This window comes from Wasmannia auropunctata, unplaced genomic scaffold, assembly GCF_000956235.1.
Source record: "Wasmannia auropunctata unplaced genomic scaffold, wasmannia.A_1.0 LD336053.1, whole genome shotgun sequence".
Taxonomy (NCBI): domain Eukaryota; kingdom Metazoa; phylum Arthropoda; class Insecta; order Hymenoptera; family Formicidae; genus Wasmannia; species Wasmannia auropunctata.
The window spans coordinates 3,794,921-3,816,139 of record NW_012026837.1 but is presented as its reverse complement, the minus strand read 5'-3'; the positions used below and the strand labels follow the sequence as shown (position 1 = coordinate 3,816,139).

General features: G+C 39.7%; 2 protein-coding genes across 3 annotated transcripts; one reads left to right on the top strand and one right to left on the bottom strand.

Annotated features, from left to right (window-relative positions):
• Window positions 1-655: 655 nt before the first annotated feature.
• LOC105451138 (40S ribosomal protein S21) lies at window positions 656-1,750 on the bottom strand. Of its 2 annotated transcripts, none has more exons than XM_011691408.1 (4): window positions 1,666-1,750; window positions 1,526-1,587; window positions 971-1,106; window positions 656-773 (listed from the first exon to the last, which is right to left on the bottom strand). In XM_011691408.1, exons 2-4 carry the CDS (start codon window positions 1,573-1,575, stop codon window positions 708-710), a joined length of 252 nt encoding a protein of 83 aa, XP_011689710.1. In that variant the 5' UTR covers window positions 1,576-1,587; window positions 1,666-1,750; the 3' UTR covers window positions 656-707. The 2 variants fall into 2 exon arrangements, with proteins under 2 accessions (XP_011689710.1, XP_011689711.1); XM_011691409.1 differs by having other exon boundaries at window positions 1,677-1,741.
• Window positions 1,751-4,257: 2,507 nt separating this feature from the next.
• LOC105451133 (ankyrin repeat domain-containing protein 29) lies at window positions 4,258-20,775 on the top strand. The gene is made up of 8 exons (XM_011691403.1): window positions 4,258-4,439; window positions 8,846-8,956; window positions 10,015-10,113; window positions 17,587-17,685; window positions 17,793-17,891; window positions 18,169-18,366; window positions 18,490-18,585; window positions 19,076-20,775. Exons 1-8 carry the CDS (start codon window positions 4,428-4,430, stop codon window positions 19,271-19,273), a joined length of 912 nt encoding a protein of 303 aa, XP_011689705.1. The 5' UTR covers window positions 4,258-4,427; the 3' UTR covers window positions 19,274-20,775.
• The last annotated feature ends 444 nt before the right edge of the window (window positions 20,776-21,219 follow it).

The window sequence follows — 21,219 nt, the reverse complement described above, 5'->3', positions numbered from 1 at the left end:
AAATGTCATATACAATATACGCAGGCAATAATTCATCCCATCCCAATGCTATAAATAATATGTTTAAAGTTGCCCACATTATATTTTAATTCGTACTCTGGTTTTTAAAAGTTGATTATTTATTCAAAATTTTAATTGGAAATTATTCGTAAAAAATGTCTATTATAATATTTAAATATAAGTATTAAGTATTCTATTAAGCATTTTTTAATTGTTTAAATTTAATAATGCATAATTTATACAGACCTGCAGCTGAAAAGATCTAACTATATTGTTGTACCTCGTAGATAGCTTGTTATTTAATGGATAACTATTTCAGATAATAGCTTATACAAGTGAGCTGCGTATATAGAATTATTTATTTATTTATATTTTTTAATTATTTCTTTTGTGTGCAGTTGTATTTAATTTTGTATGTAATTGTATCATATAAAAAAATCGAAATTAAAGCTCGAATATATATGCAGAATGCAATTCAAGAGTGGAACTTATTTTATTTATTTACATTTTAGCACGATTGTTAAAATGTACATGTCGGCCTACCTTATCAGTATAATAAATATTAAATAAAAATAAAGAAATAATATAATATAAAACTAAGTAAATATTAAAAATAAATATATATACAAAGGTTTTTAGAAAAATAATTGTCAACTTAGTTTTAGCTTTTTTAATTTATTGAAAATCAATTTCTTACATAATTTAGATTAAAAGTTTTTTGACAATAACCCATCATTCTTTGTCAATCTCACTATGCAGTCGTCGGATTCTCCCTGTAAACATAAAATTGACAAGATTTGAGATTTAATATAAATTTATATCATTACAATATTGATATTATCATTCGCAGATATATTATGTCATTTTAATATCAATATAATAATTTTATATATTCGGAAAGTATCAAGAAATAAATTATGTATATAAAATCTATATATATATCTGCATGCATGCAGTAACGTAAACACACCATTCGACGAATCGCTCCACAGATTGCGTACATCTTGTGGGTGTCGGTCATGCGTCCCGTCTCCGGGTCGACATCGGCCAGAGTCAGCTGTATAGACGCGTGGTCCTTGGCGTGGATGATGCGGTTGCTCGCCGAGCTGCGACAGAGGGAAAAAAACCAGTGATTCACACAGTCCATTCTTTTCGACAGGAACACGCATTTCCGCCTATTTCGCCCTCCCGCAATTATTCTATCTGTCTACAAGTACGTATATTTCGCTTTGAACGTGGAAACGGACAGGACGGGACAGCTGAGAAGGGACTCGACCCCTCGGTCGGCAGGTATTGACAGATCTGTGTGGAGTCACTTCACTCGCGGTAATCTAACCTCACTTACTGCGAGCTCGCTGCGTGTCTCTCGCACGCGGTACGGTCGATCGGAAATCTTATTGCATAAAAAAAATTGAAAACGCGGCGAATTGGACATCGGACATCGGGACGTCGAGATTCTCGCTCGCTCGCGGCACAAAAGTTTACGAAAACTATCTTGCGGCACCCACGTGCGTTTGCGTCTTACCATTTTCGCGGGATGTACAAGTCGACCAGATTTCCCAAATCGTTCTCCATTTTTCTTTTCAGCTGCAACAGATACCGTAAAACGGGGGATTAGCTCCTCGAGCGAAGAGAACGCAGCCGCGTCAATTATCTCGTAAATACCTGTCGCTTACAATCGGCACACGTCGATCGCTCAAGATGGCTACGGAACAGAAGGACCGGAGCAGAGAGGATCCGAGAGCAGACGTGCCGGCCTTTTGGCTAAAATGCCCTCGCGCTACTATCGCCCTCTGAAGAAGTGGATCCAAATTACATAGCAAAATCAAGATTTCTGCACAATTTGTGGTGCGTGTCCGTGCTAAATCCACTTTTCGAGTCTGCTGGAGCTTTATTTTCGAAAAATTACGCATTAGAAAGTAAGGAAATATACTTCCTAATGCGTAATTTTTCGTAGAATAAAGACTCAGTAGACTCGAAAAGTGAATTTAGTACGGACACGCACCACAAATTGTGCAGAAATCTTGGATTTTGCTATGTAATTTGGATCCACTTCTTCAGAGGGCGATAGTGCGCAAGGGCATTTTAGCGTTACAGCCAAAAGGCCCGGCATGTCCGCTCTCGGATCCTCTCTGATTGGAGTGACTGCGCGCACCAGCTGCGCCGACGCGCCGGGAACTGCTCCTTGCAGTACCGTGCTGCACTTTGTACACTTGAAAGAGACGGACATGTAATTAGTATTGAAGAGAGAAAGAGGGAAGACAGATGCGAACGTCGCCCAAGCCTTGCCAGTTGCTACCACAGTGTTACCGCACACGTATGTATAACTTACTGATTTTTGTATGTATATACGTAATTCGCAGAGATCATGAATATTATTACAAATCGAACGTTTAAAAACGGCTTCGATTAATTTACTCAGCGATCAGTTGCTTTAAGACAAGATTTCTAGCTGTGTAATTCGTCCTCATAATTGCAGTTTTTATAATCTAATTTTTATTTACGTATTTAATCCTCTAATCGCGCATATGATGTCTATTTCATAATTATATTATATATTAGACAGAATTGTTTTGGCTTTATCGATCAAACGATAAATATATGTTATTATTGACATATCATATGTTATTGACATAACCAAACCCAGGCAGAACAGATTGCGGTCCATAGACGTAGTCGATTCGACGTCTATGGACCAATTTGTTCTACCTGGATAATCCTCGGTATTAGATACAGAATATCGCTTCAAATTATACTTATAAACATCGTTATCGATTATAAACGTAATAACATATATATTTAAAAAGAAGATACGAAAACGTGTAGATGCGCGCAAATCAATCGTAGCAAATTTTTAAAAAGTAAATATTTATTCCTGTGGATTTTTATTAATTTATTACTATAAATTTTGTTAATAAATATTTATATTACTATAAATTAATTTATATACACATATTTATTATAGTAATTATACATTCGGAGGAGGAGGGGCAGGACGTCATCGGGCTTTGACATCGAACGTAGCCTGTCCTACAATCCTGAAAGTTATTAAATCAATTATCTCGCGTTTTGCTGAGAAATCCACAATCAGATTTGAAATTCAAATTGACACTTATATGCACATATATTAAATCGCCCGACAATTTTTCGCCTAAAATTTCATCACGGCGCATGCGCGAGAAGAGCCGACGGAGAAGATCGTGCACTTCGTTGTTGCAGTCCTTCCTTCCCCTCCTCGCCCCTTTTCGATGCTCGCGGCGGTCCGTCGACGCCGTGCGCTGCGCCGGCTGCGCGCGTTGCGCTCCGTACATTCGCGATTACGTGCTATACTATACAGGGTGTCTCAAAAGTCTTTAAATTAATATTTCAAGGCGTGTAAAATAATAAAATTTTGAACTAAAAGTTCCTTTACTAATTTTGGCTCACAGACCATTTATTTTTATTTACAGAGTTATTGATTAATAAAGTTAATCAATCAGATCGCGCTTAACCGGAGTACGTAGGAGCGTATGCCGTGCTGCTCTTTGCGCTTATTTCTCTTGATTAAAATTTCATTCTAATTTTTCATATTAATAAATAAGTAAATGAATAAATTAACAAATAAGGTAGGTAAATAAATAAATCAATAAACACACACAAATAAATAAATAAGAATAAATTACAGTTCGAAATTTATCCAATTGCTGATTTATTCTTATTTATTATTTATTTATTAAAAATCTATTATTGCTCGTTTTTTGGTCGTTAAATCTTCCCTTATTGAAATAAGTAAATAATAAATAAAAATAAAGATAATCAGAAATTGGATAAAATTCGAACCGTAATTTATTTTTACTTATTTATTTATTTGTGTGTTTATTTATTTATTTATTTACCTACATTATTTATTCATTTACTTATTTATTATGAAAAATTAGAAAATTTTAATCAAGAGAAGTAAGCGCGAAGAGCGGCACGTCATTATGCTTCTATTCCGTATTCCGGCTAAGCGCAATCTGATTGATTAAATTTATTCATTAATAACTGTGTAAATAAAAAATGGTCTGAAGTTCAAAATTTCATTCTCTTCCACGCCTTGAAATATTAATTAAGTGTTTTGGGACACCCTGTACACGTGCCGTCGTCTACGAGCACGGGCGATGCAATTCGTCGGCCGACCGCCGACGGCGCCGACGACGTCGTTCATCGCTTGCGTACGGAACACCCTGGCCTGGCGAGAGCGGCGGTGCTTCAAAACAGGCCGCGTTCGTGGCTCGCGATTCAGTAGCGGGGCGCGCTTCGCGCTGGAAGGACCGGTGGCGGTTGTTTGTATATGTGATGTATGTGCGTGCGTGCGTTCGCTCGCTCGACGGCGGCAGGACGTGCGATGCGCTTCGGCAGGACTGACCGAGTGATTGATCGAGGCACACGCACGGCAGCGGTCCAACATGTCCATGAAGGTGAGTGCGCGGAGAGGCCGAGATTCGTGATGTTACCCTTTCCCCTGCGGGGGAACATTCCTCCCCCAGCCTCCCGGGACGCCGTCTCCTGCTCCTCTCCCGATGTATGTACGTGAAAGTTTGGAAGGATACTCGCGTCCGCAGTTGTTGAACAGGATCTGTAGGATAGATAATTATGTTGTTATAGGAAAAATTTTTAATGATCATGTAGTTGGTGGAAAAATTGACACCCGCTTTGCCTGCATCCTTCCGTATCATCCGAAATTAAAATCAGCCTCTTTTCAGCTGGAAACTGATTCGCTTATACTTCCCTGTTTGAGGCTCGTTCCCTCAATGAAACAATTACAATTTGTTACTCAATTTATTCCTGATTCGCAGACTGAACAGAATTCTTTGAACATTCGGATTAATGAATTGATGAACAGGATTAAAACCCTTTGCAGAGCTTCTCCTATATTCAATTTTATTATTATTATCGAAAGTTGGATTCGATCGCATAATTTATCGCGATGGCTTATGCATAATTCATCGAGTACGAATCTGTACGCGATTACAATCGATAAATTCTGTATTGTCGGAATCTCCATAAATTCCTCCAAGTATAAAATCCTTTGATTCACATTAGACCAGTACGTGTATTAGATGAAGGTACTTGATCTTCACCCATTTGCGAGAAATATTTAATTTAGATTAGCGTCGACCCTGCAAAAAGGGTCGATGTTATTGCAGCCTCCTGTGTGGTTCATTTCCTCGCTCTATCGTTTATCGTCGCTGCGCTTTTATCTCTCCGATGGGTCGATTGTTTTTTCTTCCGGAGAGAGAGAGGAAAATCATCGCTGTTATCGCGATCGGCCCTTCAGGCTTTTTTTTTTCTTTCGAACCCGTCGCTCGTCGCGCTGCGCGACATCGAGAATGATTCGCGTATTGGGCGAGCGAAAAACTATATTATAGATATAAGCTCCAAGGACGCGTGCACCTCTATTATAAGCGCGACAAGAAATACACGTGCGTCTTATCTCACGTTATAGCGCGCGCTCGCGTTATTTCTAGTCCGCGACGATGAATGGGCGCACCTGCTTGCTTGACGGCGCGAGAGCGCGCGATCGAAAACGAAAAAGTGAAGAAGGTGTTTGTCGCTCGATCGCGCCCGCCTGCCGCGACCCGGATATTCCCCGGTCAGAAAAACCAACCGCGAAGATACGACGGTCGATTATTATCCCCGACGGTTTTTCTACAGCCGAGATCGAGCGACAAACGCCGGAATGCGCCGCGCTGCGTACGACGATCCTTAATTCGCTGGCAATTGCAATCGCAATAATTGTCATATAAGTAAGTATAGTTTCAACGAGTACTCGAGTTTACGGACTATGGACGTTATTATCAGCGCGATATTGTTCGTGACATGCGTTGCATAATATCGAACGGTGTGTATAGAGTCCGCTCTCTAAAGCCGGACCCGTCGCCGTCGGCGGGGCGTGCTTAACAGCTTGTTCATCATATTTTACATATCTGCATTATGTAAGATCTACATCAGACTTCTCAAATTGAGCTTGTTAACAACTGGCTGATAAGTCCTGCGACGCAAGTCGCAAAAATTCGAGAGATCTATACGCGCTGCTGCCTCTTGCCGTAATTTATTTCTCGACGTATTTACGACGTTCCTATAATGAATGTAACGATTAAATTATACGGTGCGTATTTTTTATATTACATTAAAGTAATGACAAATATTCAGGAAAGGTTTTAATTTTAATTTTTGCAGATACATAATTAATCATTTTTTAAATTTTAGAGTTTTATAGATGTAGCATTTGAAGAATCGGAATACGCGCAAAATGTAACGTATATTAAAATGCAAGCATGTACATCAAAATGTATGATATATAAACATAAAAAATTCTATCCCGGCATTTGACGCTAAGCCGCAGATCGTCTAGGGTTTTAAATTCAATGGAAACTGATATTGTAATGCTTCGAGCTGGATTCTGAAAGGTAGTTTCAACTACACAGTGTTTGAAATTCCAATACATATTAGAGCAGCGCGAATGTAGGTATGTATGTACATGCAGGGAAAAAGGCACGCAAGGATGCGGCGCATCGGCGGTGATTCTCAGTGGTTGCGTCGTTTTGATATTTTAATAAAGCTTTAATCGTCGGCAACGCGCGCTAATTACAGTCGAGACTGCGGAGAAAAGTGCAGCTCCGCGAAAGCTGCGCTTCGGAAATTATCGCTGCCAAGGACATGTGTTGTCCGACGTGAAACTTTTAGCTTTTAGGCACGTAATAGGATACAAGGATACATATATATGTATCAATTGGAATTTAAAATCTAAATTATGAATTTATAATAATTTAATAACTTTATAACTTTCAATTATGGAACAGGTTCTGTATCAGTACATATATTACATGTCGTACAGGTTTTATCTCAAAGTTGTATACTCCGAGTGCAGTTAGGTACTATATTATATATAAATTACACGTACGCACTCACGTATGTGCGCGTAATTAGGATAAATCGTCTATTTATTGAGTACTGAGAAAGATCTGCTTGGATGAGGAACAGCTGGCGGTTTGACTCGCGGTACGATTTGAGCAATTTAGGAGGACAAATATGTTTCACCTCTCGCAATTAGATGTAATGATCAATGCTGATTATTGTAGTACCATAATTATATAACATTTAGTGTTTTATATTTTTGAATTCCATGACTTAAAAATTCTAACAAGTTTTATAATTATATTTAATATTCTTTTCTAATAATTATAATTATATTTCAAAATTATCTTCTATAATATCGCAAAAATTACAATGCTAAAAAGATATGAATGTACGTTTTTAGTTTTTGTTTTTCTTCTTAAACTTTGTATTTAATTGTTATACTTTCAAATGATCGATGATATAAAACTGTATTAGTTTCTGAAAGAGACGCGCTTACGTCTAGCTTTATATTTTAAAAATTATTGGAAAGTTAAATGTTATCGTGGCCATGGAATGTTTTAGCGGATAAAAGCGTCACGATATACCGCACTGCATTTTCGTGATACGGGACAATTTGTTTCCCGTGTTCTACATATCCGAAGGAGACGCTCCTTGCTGTGTGTGCTACGGTATAGAATCACCGCAAAATCCTGTAATAAGACTTTTCCGCGCCATTGAGCGTACAGCCCGACGCGTTCTACAATTTTACGTTTGCGATCCGTGACGCGCGTCCGGAATCGGTAGACTAACGGATACAACGCTACAGATATCGGGCCTAAAATTCCAAATTTCTCCCCTGCCCGTCCGTGGAATTCCACGAAATATTTCGGAGCGTGCGAGTTCCGTTAAGATATAAATCCACGAGTGCGACGCGTCGAGGATACAGGCATTTAATTCCTCGAGAAATCACGCGGGATGTTTCTCTCTCTCTTTCTCTCCACGAACGTGTTATCTGCACAACTCGACGCGAGTCGAATCACTCCATAAACACTCAAAAGCGAAGGTCGATGTATTATTTCGATCGTCGTCGACTGCGAGGACACTCGCGCTGGATAACACTCGCGTCGCGTGTTCACCGTTAGAAGTCGTAAACGCGGAGAATAAAGGCCGCCGGATCTTCGGTCTCGAGGAAAATCGATCCCAATGACAACTGCGAGCATATCTGAGATTATGGAGGCGCTAAAAATATTTGACGAGCTTTTTTTTTTAGATGGGCCGAACGATCCGACAAGCTCATCCCATATTTACAGTTGCATATATATATATAGTCACACACGACTCATATATTCGGGCCTCGATTTGACATAGCAGGAATAAGTTTTTCCACATTATTTGAATACCGGAAAGACTTGGATACGCGTGAATTTATCCTTCGATAAACGGTAATTGAAGAGTCAACCGCGATTTGCTTCATATTAATTTATATAGCGTTGTATTAATCTTGAAATTGATTTTATATGAAGTGAACATGAAAAGTTAAAATAAAAGCTACAAATAAATTTTCTAGGAATCTAAAGAGAGATTGGGATTATTCCAAATCGGATCAAATTAAATTAAATTGTTCTAGTTTCAAAATTTATCTTGATTTTTAATAAATAATTGGTCTTTTTTCTTAATTAATTTTGGATTTGTGCTAATTATACAAACTTTTTGTGCTTTAGTAATAAACGTAACTTTTGCAATTAATTAATTTAAGATTTTCTAAATTGAAAGAAAGTAGGTTTCCGCATCGGACTTCTGAATTTTACATCATCACGATTTTAATGGTTTCAATAAATTCTCGAGACGTATATACAAATAAACTTTTAGACACTGCCGCGTCCGCTGATAGACACGCACCGACCGTCTAACCGCCTTACGTAAACGCAAGAAACGAGAATTTAATTAGCATTTTATTAACCTGTTAATTGTCGCTTTTTTTCAGAAAGAATCGCCTTGGGACGTGGAGCTGCATCTGACGGCGGCACGCGGGGACGCCAAGCGTCTTCGCGTTCTATTGGACTCCGGACGCGTTCACGTTGATTGCAAAGACAAGGTCAGTACCGCGTGCAATGCTCTCAGTTTCCGAAGTAAGATCTCGCTATATCTCGTGGCCACTTCTCGGACACGGCTTTCCAAAACGGAAGCTTCGCGACGATCCGCGACCGCCAGCTACGGAAAAACATCGAGCATTTTTTGTCGAGCATTTGGAATTTCGGAAAAAAAGAAATTGAAAGAAAGCTATTCGCTTTACATGAAGATGATAATACGCGCCGTTATCCTGGAAGTGGATACGTGATTGGTTTTATCGGCTGAAAATCGGTTCGTCAGCGCGAGACAATACACGAACCGCCTGAGATTACTCGCCGCGGAAATCGATTAGACCGGAACCCGCGCTCCTGATTGCAATTGGCCTCGCGCGCGATAGATCAGGCGATATCGCGCGATTCACCGGCGATTTTCTCTCCTCGCTCGTCGGTCGACTCATTATGCAAACGACGGCGAGCAACACGAGTAACGTTACTCTTCTCTCCGCGCGTCACGAAAGTGGTTTATTAGATCAGCGCGGACACCTAATCGTGCCACTTTTCGGGCCTGGATTACCGCGCGTTTTTATTGCCGACGTCGCATTTTTCTTTTTTTTTTTTTCTTTTTTGCGAGCTCGTCCACGTGGAATTGTGTCAGTGTCGGGGCCGAATCGAATCGTCACGCGTCCGTTCGGTCATCAAGCGTTTATGGCACTTCCTGCCATTCGCGATTCTTTTTTTTCTATTTCGAAACGCCGAACATGCGAGAGAAACTTTGCGTTACTCGTCGATATTTTTAAGCAACGTTTGTAACACGAGAGAATATCCTTTTGTATACGTATATCGTTGCTTCTTGACGAAATACTGCGACTGTACACATTGATACACGTGTGCTAATTGCATTAGTGGACCTTTAGCCGTTAGAACGTTTAGCGCGAACATTTATAATAGCTCGCGAAAAGGATCGATTAGAAAATACACACCGGCACACATACGCCGATAGCGTTCACCGGCGAGAAAGTTTCGCGTCTGAATTGAACTCGTCGGAGCGTCCGAAGTTTTGCAAACGAGGTCGGTCTTCTTTCAGGACGGCACGACGCCTTTGATATTGGCCGCCGCCGGTGGTCACATCGACGCGGTGACCGAGCTGCTGCACCAAGGGGCGGACGCCAATGCCAAAAGACTGGTAAGTTCTGATCTTTATGTCAAAGGTTGCGTTCGGTTTGGCCCTTACGGCACTTATAAGCGTCATTTGTTTAATATTTAATAAACAAGGTCGAAGCGATCATGCTGTGAGCGCTAGAAGCGCCAAAGCGATCGCTACCAAAAATATCGAGCTTACTATATCTGTGCAAATGAATGGATTATCCCCGTAAGAAATAAATGAAGTCTCGCCATAGACAACGCGTGTTCGCCCCGCGTTCGTTAATGGCCAAAAATCCATATAGTATGCTGCAATTATAGCGTATTAATATTATGCAGTTATTAATTACTATTAATTACTATTAATTAATTATACGTTATTAATAGTATACAGGGCGACAATTTAAAAGATTAGTACGCCTGCTCTCATTTGTATTTATTGGAGGAGAGACCAGCTTGACAGTTATTAATTTTTCAATTTACCTGTTCGCAAGTCGACCATAAAATGAGAATGTTAGACGAGATTTATCTGTGACGTATAGTTTATCTCTTACTAACAACAAAATCGTGTAAGATATAGTCATTGATGCGATAAGCGATATTTTGAGGACTTTCTTACTTTACGTACGCGAACTTATCATTAGCTGCGAAAATACCGTCGAATATCATCGAGTAATGTAGCGTGTAACTCACAATCAGTATTTAGATACCATTCATTCCGAGTATCGTGGCATTGAAATAGAATTTTTGAAACTTTTCGGAGCAGGAAGTAGGTTTACAGCAAAGTTATAAGTAAAGAAGAGATAAAAAAAAAAGCATCGGCTTGCAACGCGTCGTATCACTTTTAAAGCGCACGCGGCGCTCTCAGCGAGATATAAAAAGCCCGTCGCGTCACGCGGTGCACCAGGAAGCTGTCGGGTATCCCTTTTTTTTTTCTTAAGTCCCTCCAAGAGGATTTATCGTCGTGCCCACGCTTCTCCCTTTCTCCCTCGGGTGTCTCGTGCCATCTCGAATTACGGTATTGTATGCAAATCGATGACAAGATTGCCAGAGTTGGACGGACCGGGTATGTGTCTCGAAAAGTGATAGAGCAAAGGATATTGAGGAGAGTAAAAATTCACGACGAAGTTTATTTAATATTAATACTTTTTTTTTATCGAGAAATCCAGATCATTTTTCCTATGCGCAAAAAAATCTGTTCTTATAATAAAGATCTCAAAAGCCGCGACAGATTTCGATTTTTTTAATCTTATACTTTTCATTTAATAAAATATCGAAAACATTAAAAAATCTTGATATGTTGATTAAATATCTTCAAACAGCTGCGCCTGGTTGTCAATTTCCTTGGCGGATATGATCGCTATTAGAAACGCACGAGAGAAAAAGAGAGACGGGGAGAATGCTACACGATGAGTAAACGTGCTCGGAAATAGGAATAGCGTAACGCGTTCGATGAGATCGCGCTGATCGTACGGCGCTTCTTCCTCCGTGATTGAGCGTAAACAGCGTATAAACGGTGACGGCGCGTCGCGCGTAGAATTACGCAAAAAGCCTCATTAAAAACCCGTTAAGCGCGTTCGTCTCGTCTTACGCAATCGGCGCCAATCGAGAGATCCAGGGATCCATTTTCATGGACTGGAAAACGCGTTCCTCTCTTAAATTAATACCTCCGAGATCCCGCGACCGTTACTTACGGGGAGATAATTGTATCTCATTTCGATTTCCATATCAATTTATCGGTACGCACGGCAATCGGCTATAATAAATCCCCCCCCGGCGGGGCAAAAAACCGTAATTGGCGTAAAGCGATAATTTTACACGGAGGCCGGGGAAAACTCGCGTACATTTCGCCTCAAATCCTGGTTAAGAGCCGTGTTGGAACTTTCAGCGCGCGCGGCATTGATTTGGTGACCCGACGGGGAGCCCGTTTAACAAACTTGCAATATAAATATCGCGCGGGGTGAGAGAAAAATGAATTGTGCGGAAGTGAGGAAGGCGAGGAGGACGAGGGTTATAATATTTCAAGGTCGCCTGCATGGGCATACCGTGAGCTTGTGCCGTAACGTACGTGCGTGTTCGCGTGGTTCTAATGTGCCTCTTAATAGCGGAGTGCCTGTGCAAAACACGCAACGCCGGTAACGTTGGAAGTTCGAGAATTATCGCTGACACACTGGTGTGTCTACAATCTAAACGTGTTATCCATACTACTATCGCGAGTATCATCGTAAACACGTTATAGGAAGAGCGCGCGTGTGGCACGGCAGCGAGTTGTTCGTTAATAGAACATTAGAGAGTGTGGGAGATAGATAATATATATATGTATATATTTTTTATTTCTTCTTTACTTACTTTGCTGTAAACTTATACTTCCTGCTGTGAAGCGTGCTTTTTTCCTATCTCTTCTATATTTATCAGGGGAGAAAGCACCGCGCTATCAATATCTGTCGCACTTTTTCCGAGAAACTGTCGACTTCAGGTTTTTTCTCGAAAATAATCTCTCGCTGGAAAGTAATATCTTGTTCTGAGAAATATATTATTTTTATTTATAATAAATTTCCATGAATTTTTATACTTAATATCCTGTTGCGTAAAATCGACTTGCAATCTGCGATTTCTTTTCTTTTTTTTGCATAAGTATGATATTTAATTATGTAAGTGTAAATCTTTTTAAATAATCTTTTCAAATAAACTCGGATTTCTCCACTATTTCTTCGTAAATTCCGATATTTATTGCGACTTCCACGACTGAAGATACAAATCTTTGAACGCGAGAGAAAGAATTTAAAGGAAGAGATTTCTCAGTAGGTGATAGCGTTCTAAAAATTCTACCCATGATTATATCGATCGTCTAAAAATGGACAACGCCGGCGAGGGTGAATGACACCTGTCGAGTCGACCCGACGACTCCAGCCTCCGATAAATTGTAGATCTTGTGTGCAGCTGCGACACACTCTCTCTCGTCAATGAATGAACGTTAATTGGAGCGATCGTACAGCTTCGATCAAGCCCTATTCAACGCCAATCGGTCTCGTTTAATGCAATACAACAAAAGTGTCGCGCGTCCGTTTGTCGCTAATTATCGCTCGTACCAGTTTCCCGTACCAATTAATTAAAATCGACGCCGCGCGCTCGCCAAACGAAAATAACTGACCTTTCGTTGCCCTACTTGGGACTGATGCTCAATCGGCGGGGTTTTGCATCCGTAAGCCGTAAAAGCGCGGTAGGTACCGCTATGCTGCTCGCGCCGTGGCTGATTCAGCGAGGAGCATCTCTCTGGGTTACGATGAGATCTTCAATTCAGACCTCTCTTTCTCTCTTTCTGCCTCTCTTTCGAGCGGTATTAAGATATTGATTTTTTGCAATATTTCACAAATGCATGTGTTTATTCGTATAAAAACATGTGAAAACCGCAGATTTTTCGAGAGATAGAAGAGCTAAAGGAATTTGCATAACATTTATTTCTTAATTCACTCTTATTTATTTAATCAAGATATTTATTATTATGTTTAATCAAGATTATATAGTTCCGTATGCACGTTCGTGGATTTTTGAGGCATTTATCGTTTCTACACTTGTAGATTTTTCGCGTCTATAGCAGATAAGCGAATTTTTCTTTCTGAAAAGTATACATAAACCTCTATATGGAGATACCTATCTAGTTTCGAGATCAGCTCAGACGTGATGAGCGCGGTTGCCTACTCCTGATAACTTGGTAGCCTCTGATGAATAAACCTGTGTGTGTATGTGTGTGTGTATCGGGCATTTGATCTCGGGCTGACCGGATTTTTGCGCGGCGCGTTTCCTCATCGTACATGATCGCACCGATGCGCGAAGCGAAAGGAACGCGCCGTCCGTCGCGATCGTCGTCGTCGGGCCGATCGGCGGCGGGTGCGGGCCATATAAGTATAACGTGACAGGTTGATCGTCGGGCATTATAGAATTTCTGCGGTTCGGTAATGGATAGGTATTATGTCCCCGCTTCGTTCGCCACGCATCGCGGCGCACGTAACTCCACGGCGTGTGCACCGGTCAAGGCAGGGAGATACGCTACAAGTTGCAGAACAGAAAAAAAACCGAGAATAAGATTCGCCACGTGTTGCAAATACGTGGCGCGCGGAAGAGGGAATTAAATAAAAGTAAAAAAAGAAGATAAAAAGAAAAAGGGAAGCAGCGCGATCGAAAACGGAAGCTAAAGTTTCCGGTCCCTCCCGTCGTCTCTTTCTCCCGGAAGTAATATCGAGGGATTAATTTGCGTTGTATCTCGCAAATTGAGGCTCTCGCAGATACGATCGGCCTCGCGTCAGGGTGTGGAACGGCAGGTACATAACCGATAAAGCTAGCCGAGTTCGCCGCTCCCTCGACCGGGAGCTTTTACGGCAGTGAAAGTGCATTTTACTCGATCGCGTCGGGTCGGGTCCAGTGGCGGATTAGCGGCGCGCCTAAGGCTTCGTGTACGAAGGAGAGCAAAATAAATCACGCGATTGACAGGTCAATATGTCAAATTGCCGTATAATTGCTCAGACAACATAAAGTCCAAAATCGGGACGTAAGACGTCTTTTCGATGCCTTTTAGACGTCTCTTGCGTCTTTAAGTGTCTTTCAAATGTCTCTTTAAAACAATGTCTTGTGTCTCGATCTTTGGACTTTATGTTGTCTTAAATAAAATAAAATATGGACGTGTGAAGAAATATAAACTGCCCGTTTATACTCTTATTTCTAAAGATTTGGATAGCGTTAAAGGGGACCCCTCCTTATACAAATCTCATTACAATTCTTCAGGCGTGCCACTCTCTAAGAGACTTACAGAGATCTCTTTGAGAGAGAGAGAGAGAGAGAGAGAAAGATGTTTTATGTGCCACGGGACGAGGAATTTGAAAGTGTAATTTGCAGTATTATAAGTATGCGAACGTACTTTGAAAAATTCCGCAGTCTTAAGAACATTGTGTTTGCGTTGTGCATTATACGCGTCAGAAAGAGAACGGTTTAATTTTCTTTCCTAGGTCTAACACGCTTCCAGGAAGAGTCGCTCTGCATTTTACTTCAAGAAGCACCGTTGCGAGTTTGGTAATTTACTAAACACTAAACGTTTCGTTCTAACCGGCCTCTCGAACTCCCCATTTTACCTTTTACGACTCTTTCCCGCGTCCGTTAGCATATACGATCGAAATCGCCCGACACAGTCCAGGAGGATTTATCTTCCCCTCGTGAAAGCGTAACGTTGGGTTCTAATTGCCTCGCGTAGCCCAGAGAGAGACCCGTGTTATATCTCGTAACTAATCGTTAAGCCAGGAATTGCGATCGACGAAAGTTTCGAAAAGTTTTACGCGATTCGAGCACGACAACGGTGGGCGGATGGTCATGCTTTAATGCGAGACACTATCTTAATCGGGTGAAGGACACGTAACGTTGTATTGTATTATAAAACGGCGCTATACGTCGCTTCGTATACAGATCGATCGTTTGCGGCTGCCAAGTTTCAGCACTAACGATGGACCTATTAATAATCACAATGATGTGTTTTCTAAGATAACACCAATAGGATAGCCTTTACGTTATTGGATTGAGAATAGCCGGACAATGCTGTGAAAAAAAATTATTACAATTTTTAATTTTTTAAATTAAGATTAGCAAATTAATGTTAGTTTTTATTTAATATTTAATATCTTCTATCTGTAGATGGCGATATATTTTGTGTTGATCATAAATGGAAAAATCTCTATAAGGCCCGGTTCCGTAAATGTAAGAGTAACTTTAATCTCGGTTTAACTTACTGTTTTTTTCTAATTCTTAGATTAGAAAAAGATAAAGCGAGTTGAACCTCGGTTAAATCGAATTAACCGCGAATTGCGAAACCGGGCCTAAATCGCCGTATCTCGCAATAATTTCTCTCATCTTTCTCGCACCAGAAGAGATCGGATTTGACATTTGCTCGAAATATCAAGGCCGCTCCGCGCGACCGGTTCTCGCGCCGCTAAAGTTTACCGTTAAGCATGACATATCGTAGCTCCCCGTGTTATATGGACGGGGATACATACGTGTATATACAGGTGCAAGCGACGGAGGAAAGTTGGGCGTAATTCTAACAAGTGAGCCGTAAAGAGAAGCTCGATCGCTATCCTCGAGTGCCCGTTGCGCTTCGAAGGAAATCGACGTTTTCTCTTTCACATCAATAAAATGCCGTTTCGATATCGTTGTTAATGACAGCGATCAGTGCAATTGCCGCGACTGTTACGTCGATTTACCGTGGATATACATAAATTGCGGGTGGGCCGCGGGAGATACGTGACATTTGCATATCGCTAAAGTGGTAACTGACGTCACGTCGAATCCTCCGTGCGATTCAACGCACGTGTGCCGAGGCACCGGCGATGCCGTGATCTTTCGTGATGGAAATTACGATGAAATTATACTATACTTTCGACGTGCGCGCGAATATCTTTCGGGACGTCGCGAAGAAATAAACCCGGAAAAGATCGCTTCGTCCTTTTCATCAGAAGATGGACAGACTATTGATCATTTTCTATTTCTAACATTTTCTAATTCTACATATTTTCAATTTCACAATTTCATCAGAGAGTCCTTTTCTTGCGAACAATGCAGACATTTCCATTTAGCGTTTAAATTACTATTATTATTACCTACTAGACAGATGTAGAAAGCTGGGTTTTTCTCCTCTCGGAGATAAAATTGCGCATTATCGATTCTCTCCTTAATTCTTCTCTCGTCTCGCTGTGCTTATCTCGTGCGTCCCGTATAGAAATTGTTACATTCTATCGCGAAGAGTTTCCGGCCTCGCGATATTCCGCCTTAAACTCTGCAAGATATGCGGAATAATTTTACCTCGAGCATTTCAATTTTCGAGAGAAAAAGAAAGAGCATTCAGATTTATTTCTTCGAGAAAACAAATTATTACTAATTTAAAAAAGAAATCATTGCAGAAAAAATTTCTTTCCACTCATTTTGTTTGTAACAATTATAAACTCTGCAAAATCTAATGTAGATGTATATTTTTGGATACATCTCATTCTATTTTTTGAAAAGAATTTATTCCAGAAAATATTTGAGCTGTTCGAGGTAAATGGATCAGCTGATGCGTGTTGAGATAAACGTGACCAGTGATTTGACATGTATTATACTTATATCGGGAAACACGTACACAAAAACTTATTATTAAATAATCTCAAATGCTTTTTTTATAATATAATTTAATTGTAATCTTTATAATATACTTTTTTAATTTAATATAATTAATTTAATTTTATGCCATAATATATATTATAATTTTATAATATAATTTAATTTTAATTTTTAGATATTGTCACAATTAAATTTTGATATTATAATAAAAAAGGCATTTGAGATTAATAAATTTTGTGTAAATGCCCAGACATAGATACATGGTTTCTACCTAAACATCAACAGTCGCTGGTGCGTTTACCTTACTACACAACGTCGTCCGAGACGACGCGTGTGATCGCACACTTGTGATAACGTACGTTCGTCTTGTGTTTCGCAGACCGGGACAACGGCTTTGTTCTTCTCCGCCCAGGGCGGATACATGGACATCGCGGGCCTGCTTTTGGAGCACGGCGCGATCGTGGATTCGTGCAGCATAGTAAGTAGAGTGGCGGAGGCGCGCTCTTTATTATATTTATTTAGCGCGCGCGTAATCCGATCTCGCTGCTCTTTAAACGCTAACACGTGTCCCACGTGGATTTTCAGGACGGCGGCACGCCGCTCTTCGTCGCATGCCAGTACGGTCATCTGGACGTCGTGGAGGGCTTAATAGAGAGAGGCGCCAGTCCGAACGCTCATATGAAGGTAAAGGAAACGCGCTCGAAGCGCATCGACTCCCACAATCAGCTCGCCAATTTTTTAATTCTCAGTGTATCCGACTGAAGGAATTTAAATAAGAGCTTGACTCTATATGAATATAATGGAGATTTCTTAATTCTATTAAATATAAATAAAAAATTATCAATTTATGAAGTATATCAGCTATCAGAGAAATCAACACGCTTCAGTCGGGACACACGTTGCTGGCATAACAGGGCGATATCAATATACGAGAGAAAGTTAAGAAATGATTACTCACCAGGACGGTGCCACGGCGTTGTTCATCGCCGCTCAGAACGGTCACCTCCGCATTCTGGAAGTCCTCCTGGAGCACGGGGCGAAGACGGACGCGACGAGAACGGACGGCGCCACGCCGCTGTGGATCGCGTCGCAAATGGGGCACGATCACGTCGTCAGGAGGCTGCTGAGAGCCGGCGCGAAGGTCGACGCCACGAGACACGTGAGTCTACATAGCGTGTTGTACATAGATCGCGTGTACCTCCGTATAATCACCCGAGAGTGACCTCTCGCTATTGTGCCACGCCACGGCGGCTTGTCATCGCGAATAATTTCTCTTCCGCAGGACGGCGCAACCCCGCTTTTCAAAGCCGCCCACAAGGGTCACACCGCCGTCATCGGCGAGCTGCTCAAGTACCGTCCCTCGCTCGGCGTGCTCCCGGTAAGTCAGAGAAAAAAAGTCAATGAGAATCTTGGAACGATCTAAAAATTCGTGTATAATATTTTAAGCTAATTTTTGATAGTCAAGTATCTTAATTTTAATTTTTATATTTTTTAATTCTAACTTTATGTATAATTCTCTATGTAAATTTCTATTGGTATTTCTGTTGGAGAAAAAAGTCAATGAGAGTCTTGGAACGATCTAAAAATTCGTGTATATTTTAAGCTAATTTTTAAATATCTTAATTTTAATTTTTGTATTTTGCAATTCTAACTTTATGTACAATTCTCTATGTAAATTTCTATTGGTATTTCTGTTGGAGAAAAAAGTCAATGAGAGTCTTGGAACGATCTAAAAATTCGTGTATGTTTTAAGCTAATTTTTAAGTATCTTAATTTTAATTTTTGTATTTTGCAATTCTAACTTTATGTACAATTCTCTATGTAAATTTCTATTGGTATTTCTGTAACTAATTTCTTTACGATTTCAGAATGGCGAAAGTGCGCTACACGCGGCAGCGTTGACGGGGCACATGACGGTCGCGAGACAGCTCGTGGGCGCGGGGGCTGATCCTTTGCTCGTAAATCAGGAGGGCATCACGCCGCTTCAGCTGGCCGTCCGACACTCGCAGACGCAGGTCGCCAATTACCTGAGGGATAAAGTGAGAGTGCGAACCGCATCCTGTTAGCGATATATACTTCCTCTCTTCCTGATGCCACCATATCGAGAATCTCGACTCGTTTGTCGAGCTCAACTCAACGATGAGACAGTATTTCTAAGCAGGATGTCGCGTACATACACAAATGGGATGTCACTTAAAAAAAAAAAAAAAGAGTAGCCTGGCTTTAAAAGTCGATAGTTTTATTAACCGATAAAAGAATGTTATAACGTGAAAAGTTATTTTATTATTTTATTATATATTTTTTTAAGAATGTTATGTAGGTATATTAAGAATGCGAAGCATAATATATAATCTTATTATTGATAAAAAAAACTCTTGTCGACACTGAAAATAAAATTAGGCTATTCTTTTTCGCGCGTTACTCTATGTTACATAAGTGATATTAATGATCACACTGAGCACGCGAAAGATGTGACAATGAAGATGAAAATTTAATTTCACTAGTAGTAATGATAGCGGATACGCGCTAACGAGCGCAAGTGAGTCGATTATATTAATAGAGACTGTGAGCAGGAATCCGTCTTTACGAAAGTGATTTAGGTCTGTTTGTTTACGTCGTTCTTTTTCCCCACCCTTCCAAAGCCAGTTTCCTTTTAAGTGCAGAAAGTAAATTAAGAAAGCGCGATTGAAACAGACAGACCCATTGTTACGTAGTGTAGATAATCGTGATACCATTCCGTTCTGTTGTAAATTTTCGGTAAAAATATTTTAATACAGTTTTTCTATTGTCAGACGTACAAAATGACGTCCAGAATATTGTGAACGTCGAGAAATAAAATACATCTACTTCTTTCTATTATAATCTGCGGTATGTAACGCATGTAGGTTTTATAAACTTCACTTATACTAGCAGTAATCTCGTGCAATTACATGCAATGAAAATCTTATGTACATATATCAGCAGTCTGTCCACAAAAAAATTATACTGGCTATAGTTAATGTAATTAACGGAAAAAGCTATATCAGATAACGAGGAAGTTATCAATGGATTTATTGACATTGACGCGCTTATAAGACTGACTGATTTGCCTTGATATTTAGATTTCCTTATTGTGCAGATTTTTTTTATCTGTTCTACTATTATAAGTGATGCGCAAAACGATAAAAAAAAAGATTACATTTGTTCAAAAACACATTTTATTAAAATAAGAGTATCGACGTACACTGGATTTTTTTTCAAAATTTATAATAAGTGAGCGCGTGAAATGTCGCATGTATTACGTTTTATTTATCAAAAAATGAACTTTTACCGAAATTAGAATACACAGCGATACTTAAACATTTTACTTTAAACATAATATTTAAATATTCTGTAATAATTTTAGCTTTATAGAAAAATAACGAGTACTCAACCTGTCTTCCTAACAAGCAGCACGGTTCATTAGGTGTAGTTATCGTTATTGTTAACGAAAAAGTGCAAAAAATTAATAAAGTGCTCTATAAAGAAAGCAAGTGACTCCTAATGTATAAAATTACACATGTTACAAATATACTCTGTTACAAAACAATTTTAATTGTTTTGATTTGTTTTTCCTTTACGAAATATATCATATTTACGCATATATAATTGTATGTAATTATCGCTAAATTATTATTATTATTTGTACTTCTGTTTAATGCTATTAATTTATTGCTTATATAACTATATTTACGCACGTACAATGAAATTAGCCAGCCTTGCTTCGCGCATTATCACAGAATATTTCACACAGCATTCGGAATATCATAAATTAAAATTGTTTCAAATTAAATATTTAAATAAAAAATTATATGTTAGCTTTTTCCGTTAACTATAATCAGTATAATTTTTTTGTGGACAGACTGCTGATATATGTACATAGAATTTTCATTGCATGCAATTGCACGAGATTACTGCTAGAACCGGTGAAGTTTATAAAACCTGTATGTGTTATATACTGCAGACTATAATAGAAAGAAGTACATGTATTTTA